The sequence below is a fragment of the Phoca vitulina genome, unplaced genomic scaffold (genome assembly GCF_004348235.1).
Source record: "Phoca vitulina isolate PV1807 unplaced genomic scaffold, GSC_HSeal_1.0 scaffold1, whole genome shotgun sequence".
Classification (NCBI taxonomy): Eukaryota; Metazoa; Chordata; class Mammalia; order Carnivora; family Phocidae; genus Phoca; species Phoca vitulina.
Window position 1 is genome coordinate 47,552,506 of NW_022589704.1, and position 16,152 is coordinate 47,568,657.

Below are 16,152 nucleotides of genomic sequence, written 5' to 3' on the forward strand. Positions count from 1 at the left end.
AGACGGGGCAGGGTTGGGGGTGAGGAATGGGAGAAGTGGGTCAGGATGTACAAATGTCCAGTCACAAAATAAGTAAGTCATGGGAATGTAATATACAGCACAGTGACTATAGTCAACAATATTGTATTGCATATTATGTAACTTTATACTGTGACGGGGGAAACTAGACTTACTGTGGGATCATTTTGCAGTGTATACAAATATCAAATCATTATGTTGTATACCTGAAACTAAGATAATGTTGTATGTCAATTATACCTCAATAAAAAAAAAAACAAAAACCCTGAAAGTGTATAGATCTAACTAATACTTTACAGGAAATACAGAAGAAATAATATACATTATTTACATACAGATACAATCAGCAAAAGTCCAGTCTGTGAGGAACTCAACAGGACAAGCAACTCAGTTTCTTCAACAAATAAACAATTAATAAAAGGAGGCAGGGAGGGAGGGAGAAGGGTATGTGGAAGAAGAACCTATTAGATTAAGATTTGGGAGACATAACAAATTATTGTAATACATGTCAATGTAGATTCAAACTAACATCAAAATATTTTTGTGACATTTATGAGATCATTGGAAAGTTGAATAGGGATTTATTTTATTACATTAAAGGATTATTTGTGCCATGTGATAATGGTATTGTTGCTATGCATTTAAAAAATCCTTATCTTTTAGATACCTATTTTCATATTAATGGGATGTACTTTGGAACAACAAGGCAGCAGAGAGAGGTTGAGGGCATAGGCAAAACAAAATTATTCATGAGTTGTTGTTGAAGTTGAATGATAAGCACATTAAGGGTACTGCTGGTTTTTACTTATTTTTGAAATGTTTAATAAGAAAAGCTAAAAAAGCCATTAACAAAACTGGAAATATTTGCTGTAAATAAACAAAAAATTAACATCAGTCATATTGAATTCATAACTTCTGTCATCAAAAGATAAAAGGAAAGAATAGAAAAAAATTACAAATTAGAAGTTATTTATACTATATATATGTATATAATAGACAAAAGTCTAGGATGGCTTTAAATATCTTTCAAATCCACAGGAAAAAGAAAACCCAGTAGGAAAATGGACCAGAGATTTGAAAAGATAACTTCTCAGAAGAGGAAACATGACCCAGAAATCCCATATCTAGGCATATAACCCCGAGAGAATCTCCTTTCTGTGAGTACCATGAGATTTTTTATATATATATGAATGTTCATATATATATGAATGTTCAGGGCAATATTGTTCAAATAACAAATACTTCCCTCAACAGAAAAACAAATGTATAAATTGTGGTATATCCACACAATGGGATAAGATCAGTTGTGAAATAAAATAAAATGTCAGGCAGCACAGAGATAAAACTTCTGAAATATAATGCTGGATGTAAAAAGCAAGTCACATAAGACTGGATACAACAGCATATAAGTTACATTAAAATATTTTAATGGTATTTATGTCTATATGTGTATATATAGTTTAAGGGTATACACTCATGTAGTAAATATATTTTAAAATAATGGTTATGACAATCACCAGATTTGGACAGTATTTCTTTCTGTGGGAGAAGGAAATCTGCTTTAAAGAAATTTGGCAAAAGATATAAACTTACAGCTTAAGGAAATTCAGTGAACCTTAAAACAAAAAAAAAAAAAAAAAAAAAGAAAGAAATCCACACTAAGACATATCAAAATCAAGCTGCTAAAAACTATTTCCCACCCCCAAAAATCTTAACAACCAGAGAAAAATGTCACCTTACTTATAGAGGATCAACAATTCAAATATGGCTCATATCTCATCCGAACCATGGAAACACAATGAAATGGAACAACAGTTTTCAAGTTGGGGAAAAAAAATGTCAACTTACAATTCTATATCAAATGAAAACACTATCATTCAGGAATGAAGGTAAAGTAAAGACATTCTTAGATGAAGGGAAATTAATATGATTCAGTGCCAGAAAATCTGTTCTAAAAGAGATTCTAAGGGAGGTTCTATAGACTAAAAAAATGATATTGGAACGAAACCTGGGATATCAGAAATTAAAAGGCATTCAAAATGGTAACTATCTGAGTGAATATAATAGGCTAGTCTTCTATTTAGTTATTTAAAATAAAACTTATTATATTCTCTGAGTGGATGTTTGATGTATGTAGATGTAATACATAGGACAACTATAACAAAGGGAAGAGGGATAAGGAGTCATATATAGTGGCAAAATTTTCACATTCCACTTAAAGGGTTAAATATTTATTTATAGTTGATTGTGAAAAGCTTAGTACATTGTTATCTGGAACAACCCTAAAAAAAAAATCTGTACAAAGAGACATAAAAACAACAGTCATGGACAGGGGTGCTTGCTCAGTCAGTTGAGCATCCTACTTTTGATTTTGGCTCAGGTCGTGATCTCAGGGTGGTGAGAGCAAGCTCCACATCTGTCTTGGCACTCAGCAGGGAGTCTGCTTGGGGATTCTCTCCCTCCCTCTCCCTCTGCCCCTCCCCTGACTTGTGTACTCTCTCTCTAAAATAAAAAAATAAATTAAAAAAAAAAGTTATGGACAACTGGAAAACAAATTTTAAAAATGTCCTGTATAATAGTATGAAAGAAATGAAGTACTTATGTATAAATATAACACAACATATACAAGATCTCTATGCTGAAAACTATAAAAACATGAAAGAAATCAAGTACAACTAAAGAAACAGAAAGAGTTACTATGTTTATGGATTGGAAGACCAAGACCTGTAAAGATTTATTTTCTCCTCAAAATGATCTATAGATTGATTTAATGTACTTCATTCAAAAATCCCAGGATAATTTTTGTAGACAAGCTGATCATACAATTTATATGCAAAAGGCAAATTAATTAAAATAGTCCTTAAATTTTAAGGGAAAAAATAGTTAGTAGAATTATACTACCTGAATTTAAGACAGTAAAAAGCTACAATAATTAAGATAGTGCAGTATTGGCAAAGGGATAGACACATAAATTGATTAATGGAACAGAAAATGAAAAGGTAAATCACAGACTGAGAGAAAATATTTGCAAATCACATATCTGAAAAAGACTTGTATTCATAATATATAAAAAACTCCTTAAACTCAACAGTGAGAAAACCAACCAATTAAAAATGAGCAAAAACTTCAACAGATACTTTACCAAGCAGGGTTTACAAAAGGCAAACACATATGAAAAGATAGTCATCATCATTAGCCATTAAGGAAATGCAAATAAAATCATGATGAGATACCACTACATCTATTAGAATGACTAAAATAAAAAATTGCTGGAATGCGTGGATGGCTCAGTTAGTTAAACGTCTGCCTTTGGCTCAGGTCATGATCCTGTGGTTCTGGGATCAAGTCCTGCATCGGGCTCCTTGCTCAGCAGGGAGCCTGCTTCTCCCTCTGTCCACCACTCCCCCTGCTTGTGCTTATTCTCTCTGCCAAATAAATAAAAAAACCTTTTTTAAAAATTGCTGAAAATACTAATGGTAGCAGGACTGCATAGCAAATGGATCTCTCATGCATTACTGATGAAAATGCAAAATATTATAGGCATTCTGGAAAGCAGTTGGACAGCTCTTTATAAACTTGAACATATATACCATATGACTCAACAATCCCTTATTTATACAAAAAGCAGACTAAAAATACTTCTGATTTTTCTATTCATAATCACCAAAACCTGGAAATAACCCAAATTTCCTTCAACTGATGAATGTACACACAAATTCTGGTGCATACATACAATGGAATACTACTCAGCGATTCAAAAGGAGTAAACTATCAATGCATGCAATAACTTGAATAAATTTCGAACACTGAATGAAAGAAGACATTATCAAAATGTCAAATACTATAAGATTCTATTTCTAAGACATGCTTCAAAGGGAAAAGAACTATAGTGACGAAGAACAATCAGTGGTTACCTAGCGTTATTAGTGGGAGGGAGGAATGTATGACAGCAAAAGGAAAGTTTTGGGATGTTGTGATTGTAATGACTGAATCTTACATGATTGTGGTAGAGATCACACAAATCCATACATGTGTTTGGATGCAATTATACAAAAAAAAAATCCATTTTGCCTTAGATATTTGAAAAAAACAAAGTGAACACCTCAGGATCTTTTTGGGAGAAATAAGAAAACAGACACAAGATCAGAAGCAAGAAATACAGGGAATTCAGGGCTCAGAACTCATATTGGAGAGTTGCCAGCTACAAAATGTGGGGCAAATTACCCATAGGACTATAAAAGCTGTGATACTGTACAGAGTTCATACTCAGGGTTCAATGATGAAAAGTAAGAAGGTTTGATTGCAATGACTAGGAGAGAGAGGCACTTCTAATAATATACAATGACTTGTGATGTCACTGATGTATAGTTCTAAGATTCACAAAAAAATGATTCACAAGGCACTCTTAGAGTGAAGACCTCTCACCCCAAGAAAGGTGTCAGTAGAGTTTCAGAATTCATCTTTTAATGGAATGTTTCCCAACTATGCTTAATTAAATTTACAGGTTTGATCCCTGAACAATTGTCACAGACTGGTAGCCTGGTAAGGATGAAAACAGTATTTTCCATCTACCATACTCTCCTAATAGCACTAGAATTTTTGTCATCAGTAAGACCAGTCTGTGTTGCATTAAACACTAGAGTTTTAGAAGATCACTCTGTGTGAGATAACTGCTTTGGAAACTGAAAATTTAGTTTCATTGTCTATATTTAGTGGGGCGGGGGGGCTGGCATTGTCATAATTTTGTATGTTGTAGTAACTCTGGTGTCTTAAAAAAATGTCTTTGAACTTTAAATATAGGACCCATGAAGCTTAGTGTTGAATTAATTCTACCTCAGTGGTCCTGAGAGTGGAAGACAGCTTCCACTAAAGCATCCTTGTCACTCCCCAGGTTTCTAAGTCTTGATGAGATTAATCAAATTACCTCATCAGGGAGGAAAGATTTTGGACTTTTTTTTCTTTAGATTTGAACTGATAAGGCCAAAGGAATTTTAACTTTTATACTTTAATTTCTCCCTGGAAACTTGATAGTGGGAGGAGATTCATATTGTTTAATTTTTAACAGTCTCATACTTTTGATAGCGTATTATTTGGGGGAGTTTTATGCTGTAATTTAGGTTCCTGGTTTAATCCAACGAGCCTAATAGACAATATCAAGTAACACAGCATGAGATAAATAATAAATAGGGTTCACAGTGGCTTTGGAGTTAATTTCTGACCCACCTCAGAGTTTTCTAAAATAATTTTGAGCATTATTAAAACTATTTTGCGATTTGTTGGGTTTCATATACTGCTTCTTTAACAGCAATAGACTCTTCATTTGATTTTTCTAAAGTGATGACATAATGTTAAGTTTAGAACACAAAATCAGTAACTAGAAATCAAATTCTGAAAGCAATAGAGATTGTGTCATTATTGGTAAGCATCACTCTATATCAGTCATTTGACAACTGAAAACAGAAGATTTAAGGCATTAAAAGCATTTAAGCAAAAGATGCTATCTCAGTCTTTCCCCAAATTACTACTTAGTATTTCTTATTAAAATATTCAATTACCATATGCTCCTTTACTTGCTGTCTGGTCACCAACAGTGTAAATTAAGTTTTGATTATCATAAGTCTTCTTTTTCTTCTTTGGATAATAAGCTTAAAGAAATGTAATAAAACATGTATTTTTAATAATAGTGATGAAAGAATTACCCAAGATAGACTATTTCTTCATGCCCAAGAAGAAGTGAGCCTTATGCTAATTTGTATGTGGTACTGTGGGGAGGCATTGGACAAAATGGAGAGATGTGAAATGGGAAGACAATTACTCTTGAAATATTATCCTTCAAGTTAAAAGATATACTTGGAGGGACAGAATTTTCTTCTGGTAGAGAGGAAAGCTACACAGAGACCAACTGTAACATGTCATTTCCTATTTGTGGGGGTGCATACCAACATAGCTACTGGCTTGAAACCCACTAGCCCACAGTGACTATTGGAGTTCTTGGATGTGCCTCCCAGCCTGGCATAAGCAACTGTATACATACTCCTCCTTTGTGATAGAGGTAATTGTATTTCCTGTTTCTAATCATTTAAGGAGGGCAAAGACTCCTCACATCAAGTGTACTCAATTACACTTTCATTAGAGATGTTTTCATTAGAGATATAAAATGTGAGAGTGCTCTATCTCCCCACTGGACCAAATTCACCCTTCCTCTCTCATTCTCTCTGTCTCTCTGAAAAAATGTCTACTTAGTGGAAGATGACAATGTTACTTGGAAGTATAATTCAATTTCATTTGTAAAATAGATATTCTTCTGTCACCTTGATAATATAAATTCCTTTACATCCTCTTCAAAAGAGGGGTTCTGGGACACCTGGGTGGCTCAGTTGGTTAAGCAGCTGCCTTCGGCTCAGGTCATGATCCCAGGGTCCTGGGATCAAGCCCCACATCGGGATCCCTGCTCAGTGGAGAGCCTGCTTCTCCCTCTGCCTGCTGCTCTGCCTACTTGTGCTCTCTCTCTCTCTCTGTCAAATAAATAAATAAAATCTTAAAAAAAAAGAGGGGTTCTGAGGGAAAAAAAAAGATGGCAGAGGAGTAGGGGACCCTACTCCAACTAGTCCCCTGAAGTGAGCTGGCTTTATCTACCAGACCATTCTGAACACCCATGAAATCAGCCTGAGATGTAAGAAGATAGATCTGGATCTCTACAAACAGAACATCGCTGGCAGTTGATTTTGAGGTATGACACAGGGAGCCATGATTAGGCGGGCAGACACTGGAAGATAAATGGAAGCGGGAGGGAGCCTCAGGGATTCTGCACCACTGGAGCACGAAAGCCTCCCACGCTGGGGAACGGGCACAGACTTACAGACTGGTAGCGGCGGGGAAGGGACTTTAGGGCAGCCCCCCCGGACTGAAACCTGGAGCTGCAGGAGTGCATGTGTGAACTGGGGGTGGCTGGCGGTTTTAGAAGCACAGAGGACAAAGACCTGCCTGGACCTGGAAACGAGGACTGGGAGCGCTGCTGAGGGGTGCACAACCCAGGATGCTGTGGTTTTAGCAGCACAGACAGAAACGGAGACAGTGTGTCCTGGAAAGCTCACTGAAGAACAGACTGTGATCTCTCTGCTTGAGGCAGAGGGTTGGAAATGATGTCTTCTGCTCTGACTCTCAGAAGGACATGGAAAGCCAGCAGGGAAAGCCGCTAGAGAACAAAAGCCCCCCCAAAATCGGTTTTCACTAAGACCATCCCCCCACACAGGGGGCAGGGCAACTCTGCCCAAACAGGGTTGCCTGAGTAACAGCACGGCAGGCCCCTCCCCCAGAAGACAGGCTGGGAAAACAAGAGGCCGACAACCCTAAAGTCCCTATAAAACAGGTGCATCTTGCTTGGCTTGTGATCAATAATTTGGATTCTGTACATTCCCTCAACCACCCCTCAACAGAACGACTAAGAGGAAGAACCCCCCAAATAGGAAGGACTCAGAGACTGTGACTTCTGCTGCAGATTTACAAATGGATATAGATATAAGCAAGATGTCAGAAATAGACTTCAGGGTAACAGTTATGAAGACGATAGCTAGAATGGAGAAATTGATTAATGGCAACATAGAGTCTCTAAGGGCAGAAATGAGAGCTGATCTGGCAGAATTTAAAAATGCTATCAGTGAGATCCAATCTAATCTAGATACTCTAATAGCTAGGGTAAACAAGGCAGAAGACAGAATTACTGATCTAGAAGACAAAATGATAGAAAAGAATGAGCATGAGGAGGCCTGGAAGAAACAGCTTAAAATCCATGAAAACAGAATGAGAGAAATAAGTGACACTATGAAACGTTCCAATGTCAGAATTACTGGCATCCCTGAAGGGGTGGAGAGAGAGGGAGGACTAGAAGATATATTTGAGCAAATCGTAGCTGAGAACTTCCCTAATCTGGGGAATGAAACAAGCATTCATGTCCTAGAGGCAGAGAGGACCCCTCCCAAGATCAAGGAAAACAGGCCAATGCCCTGGCATGTAATAGTAAAACTCGCAAAGCTTAGAACAAAGGAAACCATCTTAAGGGAAGTTAGGGGAAAGAGATTCCTTATGTACACAGGGAAGAACATCAGAATAATGTCAGACCGATCCACAGAGACCTGGCAAGCCAGAAAGGGCTGGCAAGACTATATTCAGGGTACTAAATGAGAAGAACATGCAGCCAAGAATACTTTACGAGGCAAGGCTGTCATTTAGAATGGATGGAGAGATGCAGAGCTTCCAAGACCAGCAGAAACTGAAAGAATATGTGACCACTAAGCTGGCCCTACAAGAAATATTAAAGGGGGTTCTATAAAAGGAGAAAGACCCCAAGAGTGATATACAACAGAAATTTACAGAGACAATCTATAGAAACAAGGTCTTCACAGGCAACATGATGACAATTAATTCATATCTTTAAATCACTCTCAATGTGAACGGCCTAAATGCTCCCATAAAACAGCACAGGGTTGCACGTTGGATAATAAGACAAGACCCATCCATATGCTGTCTACAAGAGACTCATTTTGAACCTAAAGATACATCCAGACTGAAAGTGAAGGGATGGAAATCCATCTTCCATGCCAACGGACCTCAGAAGAAAGCTGGGGTAGCAATTCTTATATCAGACAAATTAGATTTTAAGCTAAAGACTGTATTAAGAGATACAGAGGGACATTATATCATTCTTAAAGGATCTATCCAACAAGAAGATCTAACAATTGTAAATATCTAAGCCCCCAACATGGGAGGAGCCAACTACATAAGCCAACTGTTAACCAAAATAAAGAGACATATTGATAATAATATATTAATTGTAGGAGACCGCAATACTCCACTCTCAGCAATAGAGAGATCATCTAAGCCGAAAATCAACAAGGAAACAAGAGGTTTGAATGACACACTGGACAGATGGACCGCATAGATATATACAGAACATTCCACCCTAAAACAACAGAATACTCATTCTTCTCGAGTGCACATGTAACTTTCTCCAGAATAGACCACATACTGGGTCATAAATCAGGTCTCAAATGATACCAAAAGATTGAGATTATTCCCTACATATTCTCAGACCATAATGCTTTGAAACTGGAACTCAACCACAAGAAAAATTTGGCAGAAATTCAAACACTTGGAAGCTAAAGACCACTCTGCTTAAGAATGTTTGAGTCAACCAGGAAATCAAAGAACTTAAACAACTCATGGAAATTAATGAGAATGAAAACACATTGGTCCAAACCCTATGGGATACTGCAAAGACCGTCCTCAGGGGGGAAATACATAGCCATCCAAGCCTCACTCAAAAAAATAGAAAAATTCCGAATTCACCAACTAACTTTACACCTTAAAGAACTAGAGAAAAAACAACAGGGGCGCCTGGGTGGCTCAGATGGTTAAGTGTCTGCCTTCGGCTCAGGTCATGATCCCAGGGTCCTGGGATCGAGCCCCACATCAGGCTCCCTGTTGAGCGGGGAGCCTGCTTCTCCCTCTCCCTCTGCCTGACACTCCCCCTGCTTGTACTCTCTCTCTGTCAAATAAAAAATAAAAAAAAAATTATAATAAAAAAAGAAAAAACAACAAATGATGCCTAAGCCACACATTAGAAGAGAAATAATTAGGATTAGAACAGAGATCAATGAAATAGAAACCAGAAATACAGTAGAGCAGATCAACGAAACTAGAAGCTGGTTCTTTGAAAGAATTAGTAAGATCGATAAACCTCTGGCCAGACTTACCCAAAAGAAAAGAGAAAGGACCCAAATTAATGAAATTATGAATGAACTAAATGAGAAGAACATGCAGCCAAGAATATTTTACGAGGCAAGGCTGTCATTTAGAATGGATGGAGAGATGCAGAGCTTCCAAGACCAGCAGAAACTGAAAGAATATGTGACCACTAAGCTGGCCCTACAAGAAATATTAACTAACACCAAGGAAACAGAAACAATTATTAGAAATTATTATTAGCAACTATATGCCAATAAATTAAGCAACCTTGAAGAAATGGATGCCTTCCTGGAAACCTATAAACTACCAAGACTGAAACAGGAAGAAATTAACAACCTGAATAGACCAATAACCAGTAATGAGATTGAAGCACTGATCAAAAACTTCCCCAAAAACAGGAGTCCAGGACCTGATGGATTCCCTGGGGAATCCTACCAAACATTCAAAGAAGAAATAAACCTATTCTCCTGAAGCTGTTTCAAAAAATAGAAATAGAAGGGAAGTTTCCACACTCATTCTATGATGCCAGCATTACCTTGATTCCCAAACCAGGCAAAGACCCCATCAAAAAGGAGAATTTCAGACCGATATCCCTGATGAAGATGGATGCCAAAATTTTCAACAAAATCCTAGCTAATAGGATCCAACAGTACATTAAAAGGATCATCCACCACGACGAAGTGGGATTTATTTTTGGGATGCAAGGGTGGTTCAACATTCGCAAATCAATCAATGTGATAGAACACATTAATAAGAGGAGACAGATGAAGCATATGGTCCTCTCAATTGATGCAGAAAAAGCATTTGAGAAAATACAATATCCTTTCCTGATTAAAACTCTCCAGAGTATAGGATAGAGAGAACATTCCTCAATTTCATAAAAACCATCTATGAAAAACCCACAGTGAATATCATTCTCAATTCCCTTAAGATCAGGAATATGACAGGGATGCCCACTCTCACCACTATTGTTCATCATAGTACTAGAAGTCCTAGCAACAGCAATTAGACAACAATAAGAAATAAAAGGTATTCAAATCGGCAAAGAAGAAGTCAAACTCTCTCTCTTTGCAGATGAGATGATACTTTATGTGGAAAACACAAAAGAGTCCACACCCAAATTACTAGAACTCATACAGCAATGCAGTAATGTGGCGGGATACAAAATCAATGCACAGATATCAGTTGCTTTCTTATACACTAACAATGTAACTGTAGAAAGAGAAATTAGAGAATCTATTCCATTTACAATAGCACCAAAAACCATAAGATACCTGGGAATAAACCTAACCAAGAGGTTAGGATCTATACTCTAGGAACTTCAGAACACTCATGAAAGAAATTGAAGAAGACACAAAAAAGATGGAAAAACATCCCATGCTCATGGATCAGAAGAATAAATGTTAAAATGTCTATGCTGCCCAGAGCAATCTATACCTTCAATGCCATTCCTGGAACAAACAATCCTAAAATTTGTATGGAACCAGAAAAGACTCCGAATCACCAAGGAAATGTTGAAAAAGAAAAAAAAGCTGGGGGCATCACGTTGCCTGATTTCAAGCTATATTACAAAGCTGTGATCACCAAGACAGCATGGTACTGGCACAAAAACAGACACATAGACCAATGGAATAGAATGGAGAGCCCAGATATGGACCCTCAACTCTATGGTCAACTAATCTTTGACACAGCAGGAAAAAATATCGAATGGAAAAAGACAGTCTCTTCAATAAATGGTGCTGGGAAAATTGGACAGCTATATACAGAAGAAGGAAACTCGACCATTCTCTTACACCATACACAAAGATAAACTCAAAATGGATGAAAGACCTCAATGTGACACAAGAATCCATCAAAAATCCTAGAGGAGAACGTAGGCAGTAACCTCTTCAACATCAGCCACAGCAACTTCTTTCAAGACACGTCTCCAAAGGCAAGGGAAACAAAAGCGAAAATGAACTTTTGGGATTTCATCAAGATAAAAAGCTTCTGTATAGCAAAAGAAACAGTCAACAAAACTAAGAGGCTACCCATGGAATGAGAGAAGATATTTGCCAATGACACTACAGTCAAAGGGCTGATGTCCAAGATCTATAAAGAACTTCTCAAACTCAGCCCCTAAAAGACGAATAATCAAGTCAAAAAATGGGCAGAAGATATGAACAGACACTTTTCAAAAGAAGACATACAAATGGCTAATGGACACATGAAAAAATGTTCATCATCATTAGCCATCAGGGAAATTCAAATCCAAACCACACTGAGATACCACCTTACTCCAGTTAGAATGGGAAAAATTGACAAGGCAAGAAACAACAAATGTTGGAGAGGTTATGGAGAGGGGGGAACCCTCTTACACTGTTGATGGGAATGTAGGTTGGTACAGCCACTTTGGAAAACAGTGTGGAGGTTCCTCAAAAAATTAAAATAGAGCTACCCTACGGCCCAGAAATTGCATTCCTGGGTATTTACCCCAAATATACAGATGTAGTGAAAAGAAGGGTCATATGCACCCCAATGTTCATAGCAGCAATATCCACAATAGCCAAACTGTGGAAAGAGCCGAGATGCCCTTCACCAGATGAATGGATAAGGAAGATGTGGTCCATAAATTCAATGGAACATTACTCAGCCATCAGAAAGGATGAATACCCAACTTTTACATCAACATGGATGGGACTGGAGGAGATTATACTGTGTGATAAGTCAAGCAGAGAAAGTCAATTATCATATGGTTTCACTTATTTGTGGAACATAAGGAATAGCATGGAGGATATTAGGAGAAGGAAGGGAAAAATGAAGGGGGGAAATCGGAGGGGGAGATGAACCATGAGAGACTATGGATGCCGAGAAACAAACTGAGGGTTTTAGAAGGGGTGGATGGATTAGCCTGGTGATGGGTATTAAGGAGGGCACATATTGCATGGAGCACTGGGTGTTATATGCAAACAATGAATCATGGAACACTACATCAAAAACTAATGATGCACTGTATGGTGACTAACATAACATAATAAAAAAATAAAAATTAAAAAACAAAAGAGGGGTTCTGAGGTAACAAAGGTCTAAAATGTCTACTTGAAACTCTTTTCCTATTAAATGAGACAGTTATCAGTTGAAGATGTAGGGATGTATATTGTTACTAAAGTGGTTTCTTTTTTTTAAAGGTTTTATTTTTTTATTTGAGAGAGAGAGAGAGTGAGAGGGAGAAGGAGAAGGAGAGAGAATCTGAAGCAGACTCTGCACTGAGCACAGAGCCTGATGTAGGGCTTGATCCCACAACCAGGAGATCATGACCTGACCTGAAACCAAGAGTCAGACGCTTAACTGACTGAGCCACCCAGGCGCCCCTAAAGTGGTTTCTTTTCTGAAGCATGAGATTGTTGTCATTATTTCAATGAGCTGAATAGATTGAATTAGTCCATTTAGCAAATATATATTTTATATACACACACATACATACATACATATAGTGCTATTTGTTCTGTGAACACAAAAGTGGGAGTTAGAATATTATGGGTGATTAAGACAGTGGGAAGTATGTAATAAGTGTATGGAGAATGATGCAAAGAACTATAAAGGATTCAAAGGAGAAGGATCTTCTTTTCTTTTTTTTTTTTAAAGATTTTATTTATTTATTTGACAGAGAGAGAGCACAAGCAGGGGGAGCTGCAGGCAGAGGGAGAGGGAGAAGCAGGCTTCCTGCTGAGCAGAGAACCCGATATGGGGCTCGATCCCAGAACCCTGGGATCATGACCTGAGTCGAAATCAGATTCTTAACCAACTGAGCCACCCAGGTGCCCCAGAGAAGGATCTTCCAATTAGGGTTATTAAGAAAGACTTCGTGGAGTGTCATTTATAGTGGAGCTAAAAGAATTGTGGGATAGGGATAGATGGACAGTGAGCACATCACTCCAGGCTAAGAAAATTGGACAAAGACTGGCACAGAAGAAAAGTTACTTGTGTTTTAGGAATGGTCAGTAGTCTCGTTTGATTGGACAATGAAATAAATTGAGAGCTTACTATGGGCTAGAGCTTATGAGATTTTATGAGAATTTAGGAATAGTATTTTTGTTTTCAGATGATGAAACTTAGCTCAAAGAGGTTAAATAATTTGTCCAAGCTATTTACATGGCTAGATAATGGGAAAGCAGGGTTTGGACTTCAGCAGTTTGGCTCCAGAGCCTATGCACATCACCCTTAGATCATAGCTTCCTTCTTCCAGGAGGTAGTGTGAAATAAAGCTGAAAAGTTAGGTTTGGGTTGGGCTCTAGATGGTGATGAATGGTTGCCTCAAAAGTCTGAGCTTCATTTAAGAGGTAATGGGAATCTTTACATTTTGGGGCTGGAAGAAAGCCTCAGAACAGATTTAAAGTCTAATTAGTAGCAGCATGAAAAATGGATTTGAAGTAGGTAGAAAAAAGAGCCAATGGAGACTAGTTAGTAATCTACTGGAGAGATGCAAGGAGGCTCTCACCTAAAAACAGGATTGATGGGATAGAGATAGGATTGATGGGATGGAAGATGATCTTACTCTTTCCTAATACTACTTAGTCATGATAATTAAAGCAAGTTTACATTTTTGCATTCTGGCCATGAAATTGTAATTAATATCATTAATTAATTTAATTTAATAAACTCACTATTTTTTATAATGTTATAAATTAAAAAAAGCTGGTAGAGATTGGGCATAGAAAAGTCATAACTGGATGCCCCTCCTTTAAACTCATTTCCTTCTTTTTTCTTTCCTTCCTTACTTTCCCTTCTTCTCTACCTCCTCCCTTCCTTATTCCCCAACCTCCTTGCCCCCCCCCCCCCCGCCGTTCTCTTCTGATATTGTCCTTTCTGGCTGGCAACATAGTAGATCACCATGTTGGTATACAATAGCAATTATCTTACACACGAGTTTTTAAAGTTTCAGTAGCAAAAAAATACATTATTTTTATTATATGTAATTTGGTTAGAACTACAGCATAGGCAAGCTTGTCTACTGAACCACTTGATAAGATTATTTTACTTTGTTTTAATTTTTGCATATGTCTGCTTTTCAAGTTGAACTGTCATAGAGAAATGCCTAGAACTGTGCCTAGCACAAAGCAAATAGCAATTGTAAGCAAACAGAATTTTACAAAAGGATTTTTAAGTAAATATATAAATAAGCATTTTCTACATAGCTCTATCAGCTTTTAATATTCTCACGTTCACAGTATGTTCCATCTTGTCCTCTGTAATGAAATGTGTCATTTCTCATCTCTTCTCCTTTAAAGCTGTCTTCTTGCATTTTTTGTAAATGATAAGCCATTTTTTTCTCTAGAAGGGCTTGTTTCTAAAATATTAATATATATATATATAAGTTAACATCAGCTTCCTGTTTAAAAATGCAAGACAGATATTTAAAATGTGAGAGTGTATATTGGAAATCAACAGTCAGTCCTGTCTTGTGCCTTGTAAAGTTACATGGTACAGATTTCCATCTGTGATAAAACATGAAAACTTAGATACAGTTACCTCACTGTATACCTTCAGGAAACTGGTCCAGTCACAGATGAGGTAGGGTTTCTTAATCATAGTTATCCTGCAGAGCTTAGGCAATTTCTAAATCATCTTCAATGGGAGGGATTCCTGAGTAACTTAACCCAAAACACCCAGGCCTACCAGAGATACACATAATATATAAAATGTGACTTCCTTTTGTGAACCTCTGGGCTAATATTGACCCTGGATGTCTCAGAAAGGAAGAAACTGCACAGAGAAGGAACCCTAGGGATCCTCAAAGGGTTCCCTTGAGTATTCGGCAACAGATGCATCCGTACAGGTGTGTGAGGAAACTAAGCAAGGCCACACAAAGGACAGTACTAGAGGATTAGAGAGAACAGTGCTTGGCACCTGTCTATCACGCCTATTTTCACCAGCCACTCTGGAAGAACTTCGTAAGTCATAGGGTGTTGTGTAGAGTTCTAAAATGGGTCTTGCTTCTAGGACTAGGGAATAACTAGTCTCAGATTAAACATGGCTCTGGCCCCTCTAACAAATCTTAAAAAGCATGACCTATAACAATCAAACTGTTTCCAAAGAAATTATTTACATTCAAGAAAAAAGCTAAAGGATATTTAAAAGAATATGAAAATATTCAGCACCCAAAAAGTAAAATTCACCATATCTGGCATCCAATCAAAGAGTACCAAGCATAAAAAGCAGGGAAATATAACCCATAAAATGAGTGATCAATCAATCAATCAATCAAAATTGACCCATAATGACACAAATGTTAGAATTAAAGATAAGAATATTAAAACACAATTGTATTCCATATATTTACAAGGTAAAGAAAAGACATATAACATATAAAAGGGAAGAGAATCAATTTTTTAAATGTATGAGATGAGTAAT

The 16,152-nt window shown here is 37.3% G+C and overlaps 1 protein-coding gene across 1 annotated transcript in view; it reads right to left on the minus strand.

The window, feature by feature from the left end:
• The window catches only part of FSIP2 (fibrous sheath interacting protein 2), a 107,225-nt gene that overhangs the window by 81,353 nt on the left and 9,720 nt on the right, over positions 1–16,152 (minus strand). The window contains exons 8-9 of the mRNA XM_032420585.1: positions 14,968–15,088; positions 5,574–5,663 (exon numbers count right to left, since the gene is read on the minus strand). Of these exons, the coding sequence (XP_032276476.1) occupies positions 5,574–5,663; positions 14,968–15,088 (211 nt within the window). The remainder of the gene's footprint in view (positions 1–5,573; positions 5,664–14,967; positions 15,089–16,152) is intronic.